Raw genomic sequence first — 22,441 nt, forward strand, 5'->3', positions numbered from 1 at the left:
CGGTGACGGGACGAGGGTCTGTGTCTGTGATTCCCCCACACGGTGATGGGACGTGGGTCTGTGTCTCTGATTTCCGCACATGGTGATAGGACATGGGTCTGTGTCTGTGATTTCCCCACACGGTGACGGGACACAGGTCTGTGTCTGTGATTTCCCCACACGGTGACGGGACGCGGGTCTGTGTCTGTGATTTCCCCACACGGTGACGGGTCTGTGTCTGTGATTCCCCCACACGGTGATGGGACGTGGGTCTGTGTCTGTGATTTCCCCAACGGTGATGGGACATGGGTCTGTGTCTGTGATTCCCCCACACGGTGACGGGATGTGGGTCTGTGTCTGTGATTTCCCCACACAGTTAGCTCCTAATTTCAATCTCCTGCACCCCATCGATACATCTTGAAGATCCTCGCTCCCGCTAGGATTCCTTCTACAATCTCACTTTGCCCTATTTCAGTGCTCAAGTTGCAGGTCTCAACACCACCTGTCCCCTACGAGTTTACTCAACCCTCACTCTTCAGGCAACCAATTCCAGCCGTCCTGATCTCCTTCACGTGTTCACACCCCCAACATCGCTGCTTTGCGAAAACTTTCCTCTCCAACCGGAATCACACCCTAAGATGAACCACCCGGCCTGCTCCAGTCTCTGCACGTAACTTAAGTCCTTCCATACCAGTAACTCTCCCCGACACATGCACCAAGGCCCTGACATGCCCTCTGTGGTTTGGTGTTCAGAAAGATGGCCAACACCATTACCCCCACATAGGACACTTGCTGTTTCAAGATACTGACCCTGGCTCCATCTATGGTGGAAAGAATCCAAATCGCACAGCAAGAGAAAGGCACGGGGTTAAGTCTGCTCTTGTGGGCAAGAGTATGGCTTCCTTCTCTGTTGTAACCATTATGATACTAATTCTAGTAGCACGTCCCCAGTTAGTTTAATCAACACTGCCCAAGGCCTTAAGCCATCGTGGGCAGTGGGAAATTTCGTGTGAACAACGGGGTATCAACTGGGTAAATTTAGGGTTCGGTTATCGATGACACCCAAAGCCTCAGGCTCCACAGGTCCATTCGGGAAAAAAAAACAGCGATGGAGAAATACGAGCTCAAATCAAACAAGATAGGCTTCAAGATAATTGGGGAAAAAAAGAGGGGAAAAGACGAGCAGAAATTGTTCTCCCCATAGCAAGTGGCAACGATCTGAGGACCCGGGTTCTACGGCAAAGGGCGGAATTTGAATTCAATAAAAATATGGAATTAAAAATCTGATGGTGACCATGAAACCATTGCCGATTTGTTGTAAAAAACCCATCTGGTTCACTCACGTCCTCTCGGAAGGGAAACCTGCCATCCTTACCCGGTCTGGCCTACGTGTAGCTCCAGGCCTACAGCAATGTGGTTGACTCTTAAGATTCCCAGAACCTACACCACAGGGACTGCAGCAGAGGTTTAAGGCGGCGTCTCACCACCGCCACCTTAAGGGCAATTAGGGAGGGGCAATAAATGCTGGCTAGCCTGTGACGCCCACCTCCCATGAATGAATAAGAAACAATCTGGAAGGTCTGACAGGACAGTGGAAGCAGGTTCAATCGTAACTTTCAAAAGGGACACTTTGCAGGGCGACGGGGGGGAAAAGGACAAGGGGGAGTGGAACTATTTGGATAGCTCTTCAAGAGAGTGGGCACAGACGCAAAGGGATGAGGGGCCTCTGACTTTGTGCTGTGACGTTCGGCATTACCGGGACGCGGGAAGGCAAGGGCGTATTTGGAGGAGTCCGATTTAAACGCGCGCCCGCAGCACTTGGGAAACGGCCCTGCCCAATTCCTTCACGTGGACGGGGTGCGGCGCAAAGACGATGACAGGGCCCCCCACCCCCCAGCCTGCCTGACAGGTACTCACCTGTTAACTGGCCGTGTGTCCTCATGGCTTCCAGCGCTGCTTCTGCGATCGAGGCGGCCATGTTGCTGATGGCTTCGTTCGTGGCCGACAGGGCACTGGAACTCACAGCTGCGAGGGTGCAAACAAGGAAAGCTATCAGGGCTGTCGCAGGGCAGCTCGCGAAGGGTCAGGTTGGGGGGGGAAGACGTGTGATAACTGAGAAGGGCACAAAGTGAACAACACACAGCAGAGCTTCACAGCGCAGAAAACAAAAAAGGGCTGGCGCACATTGAACAATCAAATGAACTCCAAAGGGGACCCAACTAGAGAGCAGTGAGAATGATTCACAACGGCTGTGGACAGTGTGAAATAAACTGAACAAAAATCAGCTTAGAGAAGCAATGGGGAAGGTTCCTGACTTAAGACAGCTTTGTGCTCTTCAGATGAGTCTGATCTGTTAATCAGGAAAATCCTAATCCATCATTGCAAAGTAGAGAAAACTTCACTCTGTATCTAACCCCGTGCTGTACCTGTCCTGGGAGTGTTTGATGGGGACGGTGTAGAGAAAACTTCACTCTGTATCTAACCCCGTGCTGTACCTGTCCTGGGAGTGTTTGATGGGGACGGTGTAGAGGGAGCTTTACTCTGTATCTAACCCCGTGCTGTACCTGTCCTGGGAGTGTTTGACGGGGACGGTGCAGCGGGAGCTTTACTCTGTATCTAACCCCGTGCTGTACTTGTCCTGGGAGTGTTTGATGGGGACGGTGCAGCGGGAGCTTTACTCTGTATCTAACCCCGTGCTGTACCTGTCCTGGGAGTGTTTGATGGGGACGGTGTAGAGGGAGTTTTACTCTGTATCTAACCCCGTGCTGTACCTGTCCTGGGAGTGTTTGATGGAGGCAGTGTAGAGGGAGATTTACTCTGTATCTAACCCCGTGCTGTACCTGTCCTGGGAGTGTTTGATGGGGACGGTGTAGAGGGAGCTTTACTCTGTGTCTAACCCCGTGCTGTACCTGTCCTGGGAGTGTTTGATGGGGACAATGTAGAGGGAGCTTTACTCTGTATCTAACCCCGTGCTGTACCTGTCCTGGGAGTGTTTGAAGGGGGCGGTGTAGAGGGAGCTTTCCTCTGTATCTAACCCCGTGCTGTACCTGTCCTGGGAGTGTTTGAAGGGGGCGGTGTAGAGGGAGCTTCACTATATATTGAACCTGTACAGATGTTCTGGGATAGCTTGCTGCTGATGCCTTGAACGCCAATTTGCACTTGAACGAGCATTAAAAAATGTCAAAAATCAGTTAAGAGTGGGCAGCCATCTCCTTTTAACCCTTCCCATCTCGAGCTCTGAAACTGCACCTTACAGTAGAACATAATATATCCACCTCGATAGCCCAACATCAAGAACTGCCCTTAAAGCAGCGATCTCTCCTGACGGTTGCTTGACTGCTCGGCGAGGAAGGCAGTAGGTTGTATAGTTATCTCCAAGCAGGGCAAAGTAAAAAAAATAAATAAAAGGGGGAAATCACTGCCCTACAACTATACAACGTACTACCTCAGCATGCCGAAGCATATCGAACCAGCCACTCCTCTTCCAGGGCTAATGATAAGTCAAATCCAAACGCAACCCCAAGTCGTAGCAGGAACCTGACACTTTCATTTTACACTGTGCTTCCCCTGACCTCAGCAATGCCCACAGAGCTCTCTGAAGTGTGCGACCAAGAATTAGAAGAACAGAAACGAGAGCATTCGGTCAACTTGTCTGTGCCAATGCTTGTGCTCCAGGCGAATCATCCCTCAATCCCCTCAGCTCCCTAAGTATCCTTCTATTCCTTTGTCCCTCACGTGTCTGTCTAGCTACCCTCCCTTTAAACGCATCAACATTGTTCACCTCAACCACTCCCTGTGGGAGCAAATCCCACATTCTCCCCACTCTCTGGGTAGGGAAGTTTCTCCTGAATTCCACCCCCCAAATTGGATTTATTAGCGACTGTCTTAGATTGATGGCCCCCTAGTTCTGGTCACCTCCCCGTCCCCCACCCCACGAGTAGAAACATCTTCTCTACATTGACCCTATCGAAACCCCCTTCACCATTTTAACAATCTCGATCAGGCCACCCCCTCAGCCTTCTCTTTTCTAGAGGAAAGTGCCCCAGCCTGTTCAATCTTTCCTGACAGTTATAACCTCTCAGTCTTGCAGCCACTGTGCAACGTAGGAAACGTGGCAGACAACCTGCACACAGCTAGTGCCTAAAAACAGCAACGCGACAACGAGCTGATAGTGCATGACGCACGTTGAGGGATAAACGCTGGCCACAAGGCACGAGGACAACGCCCATTTTGCTCTTCTTCCACGAAGGAAGCTTTACGTTTGCCTGGGCCTCGGTTCAACGTCTCATCCAAAAGACAGCACCTCCGGCAGTGCAGCACTGACTCAGCGTGGCACAACTCACTGCTTGCAGCACACTTGTCAGCGAGTGGAGATCAGACATAAAGCTGCGTCGTAAGCAAGTGACTAGCGTTTAAACCCCATGACCACAGTTCGGGCACGCAGATACCGTGCCAGCTAGCTGAGAGTGTTTCAAACAGAAGTAACTAAATCTAAGCAAAGAATCTCGTCAACGGTGCACGTGAAGGCCGCGCAGCCTTGAAGTTTCAGCAGGCCAGTTTGCCACCGTAGGAAAGACAGTAGATTGTATAGTTAACTCCGAGATCGGGTATGACCCTAAAACTATACAACCTACTACCTCATCCCAAAGGGCACCATTCCATCTCCAGCCAGTCAGCGATGCTTAGAACTGAAGAGTGAACAAGTTAGCATAAAAAAGATACAAGCAGAGAAATACCAAGGTGGGAAAGCAGTGAGAACACATGGGGAACAGATAAAAAGGAACAATGTCAGAGCTTCACCTGTATTTTTGACAGCACACTGCTTCCTTTCACTGGGCCCGGAGGTGCCTTGCATCTCCTGCACTGGAGCATAGGGTGCACAGACTACTCCCAGCTACCTTGCTGCCTGATTTTCAGAGGGTGCACAAGCACAGCCTGGCATTCACTTCTTTGGGTGCAGTTTTACTCCATATCTAACCCCGTGCTGTACCTGTCCTGGGAGTGTTTGATGGGGACGGTGTAGAGGGAGCTTTACTCTGTATCTAACCCCGTGCTGTCCCTGTCCTGGGAGTGTTTGATGGGGACAGTGTAGAGGGAGCTTTATTCAGTATCTTACCCCATGCTGTACCTGTCCTGGGAGTGTTTGATGGGGACGGTGTAGAGGGAGCTTTACTCTGTATCTAACCCCATGCTGTACCTGTACTGGGAGTGTTTGATGGGGAGGGTGTAGAGGAGGCTTTACTCTGTATCTAACCCCGTGCTGTACCTGTCCTGGGAGTGTTTGATGGGGACGGTGTAGAGGGAGATTTACTCTGTATCTAACCCCGTGCTGTACCTGTCCTGGGAGTGTTTGATGGGGAGAGTGTAGAGGGGGCTTTACTCTGTATCTAACCCCGTGCTGTACGTGTCCTGGGAGTGTTTGATGGGGAGGGTGTAGAGGAGGCTTTACTCTGTATCTAACCCCGTGCTGTACCTGCCCTGGGAGTGCTTGAAGTGATAGTACTGAGGGCACACTGGTGAGAAAGGTTTTGGTTGTGTGTGGTTGGGGGGGGGAGGGGTGCTGGGTGTGGTGCTGAAAGAAAGAGCACTGAACATCACTAAGCGCCCATCTTGCTGATAGAAAGCCAGTACAGGTTCCCCCACCTGCCATCTCACAGGCACTATCCTTGTCCCACTGAAAGATAAGCACAGATGGATACAGGAGGTACAGATTACACACAAGTGGGGAACAAACCTGTTTGACTCTTGTCACCTTGAACAGACGAGTTGGCCACTCTGGTGGAACCCGCAGCCTGCTGTACAAACAGTGACAACAGTTAGCCCATCGGTGTCCATGCAAAGAAATAAAAAAGAAACACTCACCAACACAAACAGCTTTGCAAGGGGTCAAAAGAAAAATCGCGACCTCAATCAAGAGTTGAAGCACTCGATTACTGTCCCTGGGATTTCAGGCGAGCTTGTGCTCTACAAAACTAACTTTCTTTTAGGGACAGGAAGTGGCCATTCAGCCCCACAAACCTGCCCTGCCATCCAGTTAGATCACGGCTGACTTATACCTAAACTCCAATCACCCGCCTTGGTTTTATCACCCTAATAGGACGCAGCTGATGGTAAATGTTGAGCTGTTCAAATCCCAGAGGGAAACTTGAAACAACTGTCGTAACCAATGTTTCGAGATGCCGGCTTTGAATTCAGTAATAATAAGACCACAGAGTCTCAAGAGGCTTTTATAAAGTTAAATTAAACATTTATTAATTAAAAGATTATAAGCACATACAAATGTCTACAAATTGCTATCATAACTTCTAAAAATCCCCGAATTAATCTGACTCCCAGTTACACCTCTGTTAAGGCAACAGTAAAACACAGATTTAAGCAGACCCCTGGCAAAGCACACTCTGCACAGTCGCTTCAAAATGAGTTTCTTTCAGCTCTGGGTCCCTGCAGCTAGCGGCTTACAGGCTGAAGGCTTTAGATCTTAGAATCCTTCCTCTTTTACCAACAGCCTTCCCTCCCTTTATACATATTTTCCTCTTTGAATGCAAATTCTCATTGTACCACTAGGTTTTTTGAACTTTACCTCTTCTAACAATAAAACCCTTTCATGGCGCCAATTTTATTAGTAAACTTTGGAAAAAATAGACACGTTGTTTGGCTTCATCTGGCGAGGTGTAATATTTCACCCATTCTTTTGAATGGTTTATTTAAAAATGCAAATTGCCCCCTTTACACTTCACCTTCTAATTTCCCTATGTTTAACTAATTAACATTTCAAACCTACTTCTCTCCTATACATCAAAGCCTCTAGGTCAGCTGGTTTTAACCCAATTAAGACAGAGACGCATACACATACACCGCTAGAGCTCTATTTTAAAATAATTTCTAATAACATTATAGTCATTATTATACCTTCTTGACAACCCTTAATACACTTACCCCACGAAACTCTTATCAATCGGTTTTTAAATTCTCACCAAATCCGCAGCTTGAAAAGCAGGAGTTCCAGATCTCCTCTACCCTCTCCTCGTGACGAAGTGCTTCCCAACATCACCCCAAAACAGCCCAGGTCCCCATTTTAAGGTTGAAATTAAATTTCTTGCGCTCAATTCCCTCCAAGTTATTTTAGAATTTGGGAAGTTCCTCCAAGTCTAAAGAAACTTCTTCACTAAGAGGCTTGCAAGTTTTTGTGGGGGGGGGGGGGGGCGCAGAAATTCTCTACTCCGTGGATGTTCAGGGACACTGAATATATTCAAGACAGATGATAAGAGTTTTGGACTTCAAAATAGAGTAATACGAGCGTCGGGTGAACTGTAGCTGAGGTAGAAAAGCAGCCGGGGTACTACTGAATGGCAGAGCAGGCTCGAGCGGCTAAATGACTGACTCCTGCCTCTAATTGTGATTCCCCCTCAACCTCCTTCAAAGTAAGTTGCAGTTCGGAGTCAGGGTGGTGATCCCATGAGGAAACCAGCACCCGGTGGCTCATAAATAAATGAGGTCAACCTTAACGTGTACAGTGATGCTCAACAGTCTCAGGCCCAGCAAAAGGCACAGAAAACACAGGACTGCCACATCCTCCTGGCCAAATGGGGAGTGCAGGACAAAGTCCCTCACCCTGGAGGGTCCACACAACAGCTACCATGTCTCTCTCTCTCTCGCTCACTCACCGGGGCATTCTGCTCCTTGTTCTCCTTCTCCTCCTTGGCCTTCTCCTCTCTCCTGGCCTCTTCCTCCGCCAGTTGCTTTCTGCGTTTCTCTCTCCGCTCCTCCAACTCCTCGTCACGCAGCGACTCCAGGTGCTGGATGATGGGCAGCTTCACCACTTGGACAATTAAGAGGGTTCCGGAGTTAGCGCAGCATTCCATAGGGATCCGAGCCCTCTCCCTCCCTCCGCAACGACAGGAAACCCCCCACACCGGCTCTTTTGCGGGGCCTTCTGTGATTCACATCCACTCTGGGGAGGGTCGGGTGAACGAATGGCTCTCAGGCCGAGACCACCCTGCAGCAGGCAGAGGCCAGCTCGACCTCAACTGGTAACACCCCTCCTTCCATAGCTGGAGATGGTGGTGTTGTGGTAATGTCACTGGACTAGTAAACCAGAGACCCAGGTTAATGCTTTGGGGGCACGGGTTCAAATCCCACCCTGGAATTGGAAGCTAGCCTCAGTAATGGTGACCATGAAACTATCATCGATTGTCGTTAAAAACCCATGTCCAAGAACAGTTGCCTGGGCCTTTGGATTACTACTCCTGTAAGATTACCAAATTAAGGGTAGGTGGTGGCACAATGAGGTAAGAATGTGATAAGGTGCCACACACAAGTACTGAAGATCTCTTACCAGCTACCTGGCATCTCCCTTGAGATCAGGGACTCAGTCAAGGGGAAACTTGAGTGTGTGTTCCCCACCATTTAGGTCTGAAAGCTGTGGTCAAGCTAAGAGACTTGTCCGAAGCCCGCCAAGGAGACGTGACTCATGAACGTACCAAGCAGCTGAGTGATTATATAGAGAAGGACCATCCGGGTTAGGGTCAGCTGATCATAGCCAGGCTGGCTGCAGGCAACAATGAAATTTTCCTCAGGACGGGGGGGGTGGGGGGGGGGGACAGGTTGAATTGGGGGCTCAATGGATTTCGAGTGGCCCATACAAGGGGTGCAGGGCAGTGGACAAGCTCAGGAGCAGAGTCTAGACACAAGCAAGGTGAACGAGCACTCAGGGAAGCGCTGGAAGACACCAGACAGCTGTGGGGCTCCACACAAGTGAAAAGCAGTTGGGGGGGGGGGGGGGGGAAGAAGAAATTAGGATGTGATCGTTCGCTTTGGACTCCTCCGGCTCCCCTCCCCAAAATGGAAACATTTTCTCCGCATTCGCTCGAGCAAATTCTCACCTGCCACGCAATCGTGCATACTTTCTGCGTCCAGTACTTTGCATTCCTCAGTCCAGCGGGTTAGTGCAGTCGGGATGCTCGACAGGGTACCTGCAGAAAGAGGAGCATTACAACCGATGCAGTCCAGGCGGCTTAAAGACCTGCGCCGTTGAAGCGCTGTGTGCGCTCCACACCAGGAGCAGGGTTTGAATTCAGCTCGCGATTGCCCTCCTTACTCGACAGATTGAAAAGCTGTCCTCAGACATGGCAGAGGTGGCCAGGGTCCCTTACGGCCCCGCCACCGCCTGTCCCCCCACCACCTTGTAGACTGCTCCACCTTGCGGGCACACTACTGAAAACAGACCTTCGAGGGGTAAACCGAAATCCAATCAGAAACCTGCCAAAAGCCACACGACAGCTTAGCTCAGATGAGGTTGAGAGTTGGAACCCCCTCCCCCCTTCCTCTAGGTTCCTAGCCCACAGTCTCAGGATACCAGGCCGATCACTTAGCACCGAGGTGAGGAGCAATTTCTTCACAGAGGAGCGCGTACCTTTGGAAGACAGGTTGATAGATTTTTGGACACGAGAGATAGGGTAAGAAAGTGGAGCTGAGGAAGATGATCAGCCAGGATCTTATTGAATGACAGAAGGCCCGAGGACCCTGCTCCTCTCTCTCAACTCTAATGGCGACACATTTGTCTCAGAGTTGGAGGATCATGGGTTTTCGCTTCTGTCTAGCAGCCAAGCCCAATTACCAGCCAGCATTCCCTAGAGCAGAACAGAGAGTGCAGCCCTACTGGAGGTGCCATCTTCTCTCCCCAAAGCCTGTCCACCATCTACAAGGCACAAGTCAGGAGTGTGATGGAATACTCCCCACTTGCCTGGATGAGTGCAGCTCCCACAACACCCAAGAAGCTTGACATAAAGCAGCCCCCTTAATCAACACCCCTCCACCACCTTAAACATTCACTTCCTCCACCACCGACGCACAGGGGCAGCAGTGTGAACCATCTACAAGATGTACTGCAGGAACTCATCAAGGCTCCTTCGGCGGCACTTTCTAAATCCGCCAACTCTACCACCTAGAAGGACAAGGGCAGCAGACACATGGGGAACACCACCACCTGCAAGTTCCCCTCCGAGCCACTCACCATCCAAACTTGGAAATATGGCGGTCGTTCCTTCACTGTCGCTGGGTCAAAATCCTGGAACTCCCTCCCTAAGAGCACAGTGGATGTACCTACACCACACAGGGACTGCAGCGGTTCAAGAAAGCGGCTCAGCGCCACCTTCTCGAGGGGTAATTAGGGATGGGCAACAAATACTCTCATCCCATGAACGAATAAAAAAAAAACCGCAGCATTTAAAAATGCAATCGTTTCACCACCATAAAACATACTGGCCCAGATTCAGGTTTGTGCTGCGCTTTTCTCACCCCTCCTCTGTTCGCACCAAAAGCACTGGGGGTACAGAAGCCCCAGGATTCAGGTCACTGACCCCGAAATCCCACCCCACCCCACCCACCCCCAGCCCAGCACCGAAATCTCCGTGATGCCCGGCTCGCTTCCGATCAGCTGCTCTACCTGCTTGGCTGGTTGTGGCCGTCTGGTCATGGAAGAAGTCGTCCAGGAGGTCGTCGTCCGATCGGGCAATAATGTGGACATCGTCGTTGCCAACCAGCAGCCTGGCGCGGCCACGGCTCTGCAGGGGCAGGCTGCTGCTGAGCTGGAGGATATCGGCAGCGGCTGAGGGCCCAAGCAATCTGTAAGCGATTACAAGCAGAGATACGTAAAGGCCGTAAAAAGGGCAAAAGCAAGTACTCATCACAAGAGCAACAGAATTCAAAAGCAGTGGAGCTGAATCAAACGTGCATCGAATGCGGTTTAACCATACGGACCATGCACAGCTTCCAGCCTCCATTAGACACAGGATGCAGGAGCCGGAGAATAGGCCCAAAAGGACTGACAGACCTTCATCTCGCCAGCACCTTCCCCCATCTCAGGATATCCCAAGGCTCCTCACAGCCAATGTGCATTCACTGTTGTAACATAGGAAATGTGGCAGCCAATTTGCGCACAGCAAGCTACCACAAACAGCAACGAGATAACAACCCAGTCACCTGTTTTTAGTGATGTTGGCTGAGGGATAAATATTGGGCCCAAGAGACTGGGGAGATCTCCCCCATCTGCTCCTCTTCTAATTGTTCCCTCAGCACTGACCTTCCGACAATGCGGTTCTACCTCAGCACTGACCCTCCGACAGTGCGGCGCTCCCTCAGCACCGACCCTCCGACAGCGCGGCGCTCCCTCAGCACCGACCTCCCGACAGCGCGGCGCTCCCGCAGCACCGACCCCCCGACAGCGCGGCGCTCCCTCAGCACCGACCCCCCGACAGCGCGGCGCTCCCTCAGCACCGACCCCCCCGACAGCGCGGCGCTCCCTCAGCACCGACCCCCCGACAGCGCGGCGCTCCCTCAGCACCGACCCCCCCGACAGCGCGGCGCTCCCTCAGCACCGACCCCCCGACAGCGCGGCGCTCCCTCAGCACCGACCCCCCGACAGCGCGGCGCTCCCTCAGCACCGACCCCCCGACAGCGCGGCGCTCCCTCAGCACCGACCCCCCGACAGCGCGGCGCTCCCTCAGCACCGACCGCCCGACAGCGCGGCGCTCCCTCAGCACCGACCCACCGACAGCGCGGCGCTCCCTCAGCACCGACCCTCCCACAGCGCGGCGCTCCCTCAGCACCGACCCTCCCACAGCGCGGCGCTCCCTCAGCACCGACCCCCCGACAGCGCGGCGCTCCCTCAGCACCGACCCCCCGACAGCGCGGCGCTCCCTCAGCACCGACCGCCCGACAGCGCGGCGCTCCCTCAGCACCGACCCCCCGACAGCGCGGCGCTCCCTCAGCACCGACCCCCCGACAGCGCGGCGCTCCCTCAGCACCGACCCCCCCGACAGCGCGGCGCTCCCTCAGCACCGACCCCCCGACAGCGCGGCGCTCCCTCAGCACCGACCCCCCGACAGCGCGGCGCTCCCTCAGCACCGACCCCCCGACAGCGCGGCGCTCCCTCAGCACCGACCCCCCGACAGCGCGGCGCTCCCTCAGCACCGACCCCCCGACAGCGCGGCGCTCCCTCAGCACCGACCCCCCGACAGCGCGGCGCTCCCTCAGCACCGACCCCCCGACAGCGCGGCGCTCCCTCAGCACCGACCCCCCGACAGCGCGGCGCTCCCTCAGCACCGACACTCCGACAGCGCGGCGCTCCCTCAGCACTGACCCTCCCACAGCGCGGCGCTCCCTCAGCACTGACCCTCCCACAGCGCGGCGCTCCCTCAGCACTGACCCTCCGACAGCACGGCACTCCCTCAGCACTGACCCTCCAACAGTGCAGCACTCCCTCAGCACCCCACTAGGAATGTAGGCTTGGATTGTGTGCATGAGACTCTGGGGTGGGGGTTGAATCCATGGCCAGCCGGCTCAGAGACAAGTGCGCTATCCTCTGAGTGGCGGAGGCAATGGATCATGGCACAATCACAGAAAGCAGCTGAAAGTGCGATGAGCTCTCAGGCTGGTGCACTTCCTTCAGGTAACTGTACCGCCGCGCAGCCCCACCTCCACCCCGCCAATGCCCTGCAGGGTCCCGCAGTTTCGATCTTTTACCTTTGCAGGATGAGGGGAGGGTTGGGTTGCCTGTTCCCAGGGTAGTGCACGTGAATGGTGTGGCCCGTGTTGGCAGCAAACGGCCGGATCGCCCGCTGACTGCGCCCGATGCCTTGGGTGAGCCGCGTGGTGGAGGATCCCGTGCCCAGCGTCAGGGCGCTGTGATCCGCGTGCCGAACCATGAGCGGGTGCGTGGCGGGAATGTTACCCGGGGCGGGGGGTATGTCCGCTAGGGGAAAGAAGAGAAAAGTTAGAAAGGAACCTGCGGCTTGCGATGCCGTCTTTACGTTAAGTGTAGCTAATTGGGATGATCAGCGTTGGGACAGGGAATCACAGCAGTTCAAAGACTCAACAACTGCAAAGATCAACACAAATTCGATCTTCAAAAGCTATATTTACAATTTGCAGTTTGAAGCCACAGAGCCACACAGTTAACCCGTTATTTCCTCACATACCTGCCGGAGCCCACTTACTTCATTCAAGAGTGAATCAAAAGTGAATGCAAAAGTGAATCATTCCTGCTATGCCCAATTTCTTTTTAGTGGTGGGGGGAGCGGAACAGGGAGGGGGGAAATTTTCCCCCTGCAAGCTGAGGGATGCCCGTGTCGGGTAGAGAGAACATGACCATTAGATACAGAGTAAAGCTCATCTACACTGACCCCATCAAACAGTCCCAGGACAGGTACAGCACGGGGTTAGATACCGAGTAAAGCTCCCTCTACACTGTCCCCATCAAACACTCCCAGGATAGGTACAGCACGGGGTTAGATACAGAGTAAAGCTCCCTCTACACTGACCCCATCAAACACTCCCAGGACGGGGACAGCATGGGGTTAGATACAGAGTAAAACTCCATCTGCACTGTCCCCATCAAACACTCCCAGGACAGGTACAGCACGGGGTTAGATACAGAGTAAAGCTCATCTACACTGACCCCATCAAACACTCCCAGGACAGGTACAGCATGGGGTTAGATACGGAGTAAAGCTCCCTCTACACCGTCCCCATCAAACACTCCCAGGACAGGTACAACACGGAGTTAGATACAGAGTAAAGTTTCTGCAGAACTGACACCTACCCCAACCCTGGAATGCGGTTCATAACTTACTGCCAATCTGCCGAGTTTGGGCAATTTTGTTCTGTCAAGGGTACCCCACCCACGCAGAGGAGAGCGAGCTACATCCCAGCACTCTGTGTTGGATTTTAGCCCATGTCTAATAGCTGAAGGGAGAGCTTTCCACCCTGCTGTTAACTCTCTCCCCGACCCTTTCCCAACAGCTTGTAAGTTAAACGACAACTGTGAGGCGCTGCAGTGAACACGCTGCAAGGCTGAAAAGGGGTTCTTGTCGGTGGGTTAATGCTGGGTTCACCTGTTGAGATTAGGTGCACCGTCCTACAAGATACAGCATACTCCAGGGTTGTGTACAATCTACCAAAGCCTTATCTAAAAAAGAACCTCGTGGAGCATCTCAAACCGTCTGCACATCTGCCTCCGGCACTCGGTGTTTCCCCTGGACGGCATGCAAATCGGCAAGGTGACAAAACAGCGCCAAGGGGCTACTCCACAACTGCGCTGGAGAAACGATCATGTGGGTGGCTGAAGGCATTGGCCACTCTGAACCTCGGATCGCTGTATTTTTACGGTGGAGAACTGTGGTGCTGTCCGATTTGGGGGCAATGCGCACCACCCCTTTAACATAGATGAAAAACCCAAACTGAAACGGAGCTTAACCTTGAAGGGAGAGGATCCTCTTGCCAATCAGCAGGCTACGATGAGAGATGAGATCTGGAAACCTCTACCCCATAAATGGCCTGGATCAATTGAAATTTTCAAGACTGAGACTGATAAGATTTTTTTGCTGATTAAGTGAGGAGAGGGCAGGGATTTTTGGTGGGTAAGTGAGGAGAGGGCAGGGATTTTTGCCGGGTAAGTGAGGAGAGGGCAGGGATTTTTGCCGGGTAAGTGAGGAGAGGGCAGGGATTTTTGCTGATTAAGTGAGGAGAGGGCAGGGATTTTTGTTGGGTAAGTGAGGAGAGGGCAGGGATTTTTGGTGATTAAGTGAGGAGAGGGGAGGGATTTTTGGTGATTAAGTGAGGAGAGGGGGGCAGAGATTTCTGCTGGGTAAGTGAGGAGGGGGTGGGGATAGGGAGTCAATGGAGCCCCGAGTACAGGTCAACCATCGCCTGAGTGCGTAGCGGCGGGCACAACAGGCTTGAGGGGCTCAATGGCCTCCTGCTCTTCCTATCCACCTCCAATGCTGAACCGCCAAGCCTGCCGGAACAGAGAGATCTCAACATCACTGGGGAAAGAGGCGTTAGGCGGGAGCGAAGACCCCGCTCGAGGCGTTCACGCAAGAGCTGGGTGCGGCTAGCTTCTGAGCAAGATGGTCCTATCCTAGCCTCGAAATGAAAGTCAGTTCAGGTTTTGGGCCTGGGCAGACTCAATACCACTCCGCCAAGGCATGTAACATTGGCCAGGAGAGATTTCGAGATTAAAGAACCAAACAAAAAGCCAAGGCTGAAACATTAAGCTGCAGGAGGGGAGTGGAGGGGCCGGGCGTTGGAAATGAGTGCCAAGTCGCGCGAAACACAACATGTTTTGAGGCAGATGTAAGTCTTTCGAGACCCTCCCTTGATCACTATGCAACGACACCACTTCCAAGAGAAAACAGACCAGCCCAAAGTCAAAAGGCCAGATAGGTTCTTAATGCACATCAACATTTAGCGAGGGTGAATTCTCACGTCCAAGGGGTCTTGTCCAACTGCCCAAGATAAAATGCAGGCGTGCGCTTTGCTGGGTCCTTACTCAACCCGCTGCCTCGGTTTGAAAGGGCTCAAGATCGCTCCAACACTTGAGCGGAGGCCAGGAACGGGCTTACACCTGCTGCTGGGTCAGTTGAAGGGCAGGAGCTAACGTGCACACACAAGGCGCTGATGACCAAAACTTCCAGTTGGAGGTTTCTGGTTGATTGAGATGCTGCTGCCGTTTGGAGAGCTTCCATTAACTGTGGTCCCTCAGAGCTGCTACGGGTGCACCTCGCCATCTTACAATTCTTAGATGTTCTAAATTTTATTTTGGACAAGGCCCCTTAGCAGCAGCGACTTTGTAAAGCCAGAGCGGCCCCTTCACCTGGAAACGTGCTTGATAATGAAATTTCTGTCACACACACCTCTAATATGCAGTGTTACTAAAATTAAACTACAATGGGGGAGGGGAAACGAAAGTACTCCATTTCTGAGCAAGATGGTCCAATCCTAGCCTTGAAATGAAAGTCAGTTCAGGTTTTGAGCCTGGGCAGACTCAGTGTCCATTTCTCCTTTCCCCTGTTTTTCTGTGACTGCCCAGGATATTTGAGCCATTTTTTTAAAAAAAACAATTGTGTGCTTATGAGCATTGCCAAACACAAAGATCTTACTTGAGTTTGTTTCTGGCACTTGGAAGAGCATATCTCTGCTGGGATCTTGTGCAGTGGGTTTAGTATGACAAGGGGCAGTGCTCAGATACAGCACCAAAATCGAGACAGAGTTCTTGTGGCCAAATGGGCTTCCCTGAAGCTGCTGTTCCCATAAAACAGGAGGACAGGGTCCAACGAAGTCGACAGCCCCCAGTCCCCGTTGGGAACAAGGGGAGGACGGCAAAATAACGGGAAGTGGGGAACAAGGGAGGTGAAGGAAAAGAAAGGTGGGAAAAATATATGAATGAGAAACAGAAAAGAAAGTGAAGTCAAGATATCAGAGCAAGACTGAGCCAGGACAGATGGGAAGACAACAACAACGCGTCCAAGGAAGGAGGTGATGGTGAACAATTGCTGTTCAGCTAGATCTGAATTAATGGTCCAGGCAAGTGTTCAAACACGCTCACGTTCCCCACCCAATTGATTTGCTAAGCTTTTCAGAGGGATGGGAACAAAAAAAGGGGCATCTCATCATATGGGAGACTCCAAACAGGAGGCGTTTCAGTAAGCAAACGCAAATGAACACCAATACATGGCTGAAAGGCATTGGGAGGCAAGTGATTCCTCTGTGTGTTAGAATATTGTACAGAGGATGACTTCTCCCAAACTACAATCAATTAACGCTGGACTTAAAGATCAAAAAAAAACTTTACCAGACATTCCAAAACATTTAATCAATTTAACCTGTGCTGGGCATCAAACTGGCACTAATTTGGCTCTTTTCCAATTTCTGATTTGATAAAAGATATTCCTGAAATGTTAAAATTGAACAATGACCTTCAAAATGGCTGAATCTATGTCTGTTTGTGACCCCCCATCCCCGATTAAAAAAAAATCTAGCTGGCAATTTTGGGGAAACTCACACCTCGTTATTTCTGAGGAGCCACTAATGACCCCCATTGTGGACTGTACTGCCCAACTTCAAAGAGAGCTAAACAAAGGCCATCTGCATTTAGTAACGCAGACTGGCCAGAAGGAGATGGGTTGTCTGAAAAGACAAAGGCCCTGCAACCTTCCTTTCAATTCGTATTGGTTGAGACATTTATAATTCTTTGGAATCAAAGATGGTGGAGAAGTGGGAGACATGTGACATAGGTCTCTGGCTTGTGAAACAAGTAACATTGCCTTGTTGAACTGAAAAACTCAGTCTGCTGTTTAACACCTGATGAGCAGCTTCACAGACGAAGAGCTCTGGCCCAGGTGGAATACCTGGTCCACATCTACACTGCTTCTGCTGGATATCCTCTACCATCACCTACAAGGCTGATTCATCTCTGCATGCCTGTCATTAATTGGTGATGTAAAACCTCACCACACAAGTGAATTATCCAGCATCGGCTTTCAACCCACTGACCTCCATGAAGGAATACCTCACTGGACTTTGATTCTGGACTCTGGAACCCATGTGAAAAAATATTTATTTTCTGTGGTCTCTGTACTGCAGATCTTTCTTTTCTCTATCCCTCTCTTTACTGTCTGACTGTGGAGGAAATGTTGCGACCCTCCTTTTGCAGTTTGAGTGAGTGCAAAAAAACTAACCCTTTGAGTTCATCCCATCTTGGGTTTGCTGTGCAGTTATTTATAGAAAATTGGATCACAAAAAAAAGCCAAGGGGTTGGGAAATACGCCACTGCTTATGAAGAGGAAACCCTTTTTATTTACCGACAGGTGGTGAGAGAAGAAATTAGTGCAGTTTGAATTCATCTCCACCTATGTCCGTAAAAATAACAAGATGGGCCCAACAGTGCAGCCAATGAGCTTCAGAACGAGAGTCTATAATTGCATGGACACGAAACTCAAGATACGGAAAGGAGGAAACAAATCTGGTCTGCGCTTAAACCGGCTTACCACACATCACACAGAGAGCCATGGCTGTCAGAGAGCAACCTGCAAGGCTTCTGGACAGAACAAAAGCTGTGGGGGGGGGGGGGGGGGGGGGGGGGGGCGGCAAGGGGAGAAATAAGCCAGATAACTGGACACTGCCCCGGGTGTTCGCTTCAGATGAAGTCCTGCAGCTTGCATGCCACAAGCCCTAATAGCATTCCTCCCCAGTCAGTATCACGCTCACTATTCTCACGGCTGTCTTCACAAGGGTCAATCCTTTGGCATCAGCCAAAACGACGGCATGGGAACTTTAAAATTTCCATCACAAGAGGGGGGTGGGGGGGGTAAGAATTTTCGCTGTATGTCAAAAGTGAGATGGCGCAACATGTAGGCCTCTCTTCCATCCTTGTCCCTAGCCAGGCAGCACAAAACTTAAATGTGCATTAAAAGCAGAGACCTTCATGCTTACAACCAAATTCCTGGCAGAGAAACGTTCACCACAAAAACCTTTCCAGCCTCTCTCACATTATCCCAATCCGCGAGGGATCCCTCGACAACTGGATGGTGTGCTTGAATACGCACCGAAGATTGCGTGGCCCCACGCACCCCGCTCCCCCAACGCAATATTTCTCCTCACGAGCGTCAGTCCCAAGGTGTTCTCTCTACTTTCCTGGTACCTCCAGCCACAGGCTACCAGCAGCCCAGGAGGGAGGCAGTCAGGTTCCTTCAATGTTGCAACCCTCCATTCGTATTCTGAGTGCCTGCAAATAAACCAACCCTTTGAGTTCAGGCAACACCCCTATCCCACACAGGTGACTTTACTGCCCAGTCAGTCTTCGCAGCAATCAGTACAAACTAACACTGAAGATTTTAAAGCTCTGCAGTGTCAGCCCCAGTGCTGCCACTGACAGCTCTGATGTCCTGCCCCAAGGTCTTATAACCACTGCTACTCTCTGCTATGTAACAGGCCAGCTATGACTAGACCCCCTCAGGCCTCTGTGCTGGCAGCAAAGCCTGCCTTCTCACCAGGAATGGAATTAGCGCCCTCCCACCCATTCCACTATGCGCCAGAGGCTGGGAACTCTGCAGTGATAACTCACCTCCTGACTCCCCAAAGCCTGTCCACCATCCACAAGGCACGAGTCAAGAGTGTGATGTAATGCTCTACACTTGACTGGATGCATGCAGCTCCAAGGACACTCAAGAAGCTCAACACCTTCCAGGACAAAGCGGCCCACTTGATTGGCACTCCATCCACAAACACTCTCTCCCTCCACCACCGATGCACAGTGGCAGTGTGTGTACCATCTACAAGATGCACTGCAGCAACTCACCAAGGCTCCCTCAACAGCACCTACTAAATCTGCGACCTCTACCACCTAGAAGGACAAAGGGAGTAGGTGCATGGAAACACCACTACCTGGAAGTTCCCCTCCGAGCCACACGCCAACCTGACTTTGAAATATATCGGCCATTGCTTCACTGTCGCTGGGTCAAAATCCTGGAACCCACTTGCTAACAGCGCTGTGGGTGTAACTGACACCTCATGGACTGCAGCAGTTCAAGGCGGCAGCTCACCACCACCTTCTCAAAAGGCAATTAGGGATGGGCAACAAACGCTGGCCTAGCCAGTGACACCCACATCCTGTGAAAGAATAAAATGCTGTATTGCACCTGTCATTTTTGAAAGCTCCCATTTTGCAAGCTCTGGTGACAACTGTCAAAGAGCATTCAGGTCACCAAATGGCACTCACCTGCTCACCAACATCTTACTTAAAAACTTGAATGGAGTCGTCCCCCTTGCAGCCGCACAGGCCTCTAGGTGGCTAACAGGCCGTGGATTCCTTCAAAACCTCAACCGTAAGTGTGGGCTCTGTAGAAAGACGTGGCCTGCTGCTGGCAGAATGGGACACCGGTCAAGGAAGCCCAATTAAAAACCCGCAGAACTTAAGTATGGCAACTGAGTGCCAACAAGTGAATTGAATTAGCCAAGTGCCATCAAGTTACATTGACGGGTGCATGGTTTCCTGTGTGTAACGGGGCAGAGTTGCCCCTTGAGAAGGTGGTGGTGAGCTGCCTTCCTGAATGGCTGCAGTCTGTGTGGTGTAGGTTCACCCACAGTGCTGGTGGGAGAGTTAGGGAGGGAGTTCATTTCTTTTAGACTTTGTAGCAGTTTGGTACAACTGAGTGTCTGGCTGGGCCCATTTCAGAGGGTAGTTAAGAGTCAACCACAGTGCTGTGAATCTGAAGTCCATTGTAGGCCAGACCAGCAGATTTCCTTCCCTAAAGGGCATTAGTGAACCAGATGGGTTTTTTACAACAATGGTTTAATGGTCCTTCTTAACTGAGACTTCCAAATTTTTACTAATTGAATTTAAATTCCACCAGCTGCCACAGTGGGATTTGAACCCTTGCCCTCAGGCAGTAGCCAGGTTCCTCTGGATTACTTTGTCTAGTTACTTGACCGCTACGCCACTGCCTCCCCACTTGAGGCTGTCCTGTGGGACGCGACGCCGACACTCAGGCAGCGAAGAGGTCTGATGCAGCAAGACACAGAATCTGTAAGGCTGGGTAAGAAATGGAGTTGTCAAAGAGAACGGCTCCAATTAGAGTGCCAATCCCAGTGCTGGCTTTGTGCTTACCTTTGAGAAAATTCACAGCAGAACATCTACAATTTTTTATAAAGTAACCAACTACAAACCCTCAATAACAGTAGCAAAGGCCCCACTAGTTGAGTCACCAGACAAAACGTCGGTACACTCGCGGATTGCAATTAGTGCCAGTTTCCAATCTTAACCTAACAATGAGCTTTACACCGCCAACTGGTTGCAAGCAGTAGCAGGAGAAGTGGTCGCTTCTCTGACAGGTTTAAGGGTTTGAACGCTCTTCACACCTATTTAAAAATCAGTAAGGGTTTAGGTAAAGGAAAGAGAAACTGTTTCCAGTTGTTGAAGTGTCATTAAGCAGAGGGCACAGGTTTAAAGTGGTTGAAAAAAAGAATCAGAGGTGATGCGAGGCCGGGGGTGGTGGGGGGGAAAGAGGGAAATACCAGGAATGGGTGGGCTGTCTTATGAGGGAAGGCTGGACAGGCTGGATTTGTATCCACTGGAGTTTAGAAGAGGAAGAGGCTACTTGAATTGAAGATACAAGATCCTGAGGGGTCTTGACAGCGAATGTGGAGAGGGTGTTTCCTCTTGTGGGAGAATCTACAGCTGGTTTCACTGTTTAAAAATAAGGGGTCGCTCTTTTAAGACAGAGATGAGGAGAAATTCTCTCTCTTTCTCTCAGAGGGTCGAGGGTCTTTGGAACCCCCTTCCTCAAAAGTCAGTGGATGCAGAGTCTTTGAATGTTTTTAAGGCAAAGCTAGATAGACTCTTGATAAGCAAAGAAGGTGAAAGGTTATAGGGGGTAGGCAGGAACGTGGGGTTGAGGTTATAATCAGGTCAGCCATCATCTTATTGAATGGCGGAGCTGGCTTGAAGGGGCGAGTGGCCTAATCCTGCTCCGAAGTCACATGCTCGGATTTGAAACGTGCTGCCGCACTGGGTGGTAGATGCAGTGTCCATGGTAATCTTCAAATGGGAATTGCAAAGGAAAAAGGCAGGGATGCGGGGATAAAGGCAGGGATGTGGGGCTAACTGGACTGCTTTTTCAAAGAGCCAGTGTAGACTTGAAGCGCTGAACAGCCTCCTTCTGTGCTGTGCTCGTCTACGATAAATCAAAGGCCAAATTAATTAAGTTGCCTGTTGGGAAAAGGAAGAGGTAAAGCCAAAACAAAAAAAAACACGTTTGTTGGGGTGAACTGGCCATTAACCAACAGTCTCCCAGAATTAAGTTCGGGAGGAGGGTCCAAGTTGATAAAGAGTGCTGACGATTCTTCCCCCCGCCCCACCAAGGGACCACCAATCATTTAGAAACACTGCGCAGAACCCAGACGTTCTGCTGACCTATACGTCACGTCACCACTGAGAGTTAACTTCTAGAGCTGGTGTGAGCAGAATAGAAGCTGCAATCAGTTTCCTACCATTGATGTCACTGCCATTATTTTCATCGTGCACTGCTACAGGGAGGTGAAATGTACGGCTGGCAGCTGCACCAAAGCTCCCAAAGAGACTGTCTCCACGGAAGGGATCGGCTGACAGTGAAAAAAACAAACGCATGCTTTTGGTCGTTTGGTTCGGTTAAAGATTTATCAGTAACTAGAGAGTGCGCACACATTGACTTCCACTGCCGGTGACCTCCACAACTGGCCCCCTACCCCCGCCACCCCCCACCACCCCCCAAACCCCACCTCCGTGGTATCACAATCTCCACCCTCCCAACCCAAATCAACCACTTACCAAGTCAGTGGAATTATGTTTTTTTCACAGCATGGGAACAAGCCATTCAGCCCCTCCAACAGTGTCCGTGTTGCACCAGAGCCTCCTACAACTCCAAATACCTCGTCACCCCCATATCCTTCTACTGATTTCTCCCTCGTGTGTTTATCCAGCTTCCTCCCCGCCCCCAACCCACCGCCTTAAACACATCGACATCATCCACCTCGACCGCTCCCTGTGGCAGCGACTTCGACATTCTCCCCGCTCTCTCTGGGTAAAGAAGTTTCTCCTGAATTCCTTATTCGACTGGTCATTTTGTACTGATGGCTCCTGGCTTTCAGG

General features: G+C 51.4%; 1 protein-coding gene across 8 annotated transcripts in view; it reads right to left on the reverse strand.

Annotated features, from left to right (window-relative positions):
- huwe1 (HECT, UBA and WWE domain containing E3 ubiquitin protein ligase 1) overlaps window positions 1-22,441 on the reverse strand; it is a 269,110-nt gene that overhangs the window by 72,127 nt on the left and 174,542 nt on the right. For 7 of the 8 annotated variants that reach the window (XM_041179576.1, XM_041179574.1, XM_041179571.1 and 4 more), the window contains 6 exons: window positions 12,502-12,730; window positions 10,424-10,602; window positions 8,862-8,951; window positions 7,644-7,798; window positions 5,714-5,774; window positions 1,897-2,004 (listed from right to left, as the gene is read on the reverse strand). In XM_041179576.1, the coding sequence (XP_041035510.1) occupies window positions 1,897-2,004; window positions 5,714-5,774; window positions 7,644-7,798; window positions 8,862-8,951; window positions 10,424-10,602; window positions 12,502-12,730 (822 nt within the window). The remainder of the gene's footprint in view (window positions 1-1,896; window positions 2,005-5,713; window positions 5,775-7,643; window positions 7,799-8,861; window positions 8,952-10,423; window positions 10,603-12,501; window positions 12,731-22,441) is intronic. The other variant, XM_041179572.1, reaches the window with a different exon arrangement.

This window comes from Carcharodon carcharias, chromosome 35 (assembly GCF_017639515.1).
Source record: "Carcharodon carcharias isolate sCarCar2 chromosome 35, sCarCar2.pri, whole genome shotgun sequence".
NCBI lineage: Eukaryota > Metazoa > Chordata > Chondrichthyes > Lamniformes > Lamnidae > Carcharodon > Carcharodon carcharias.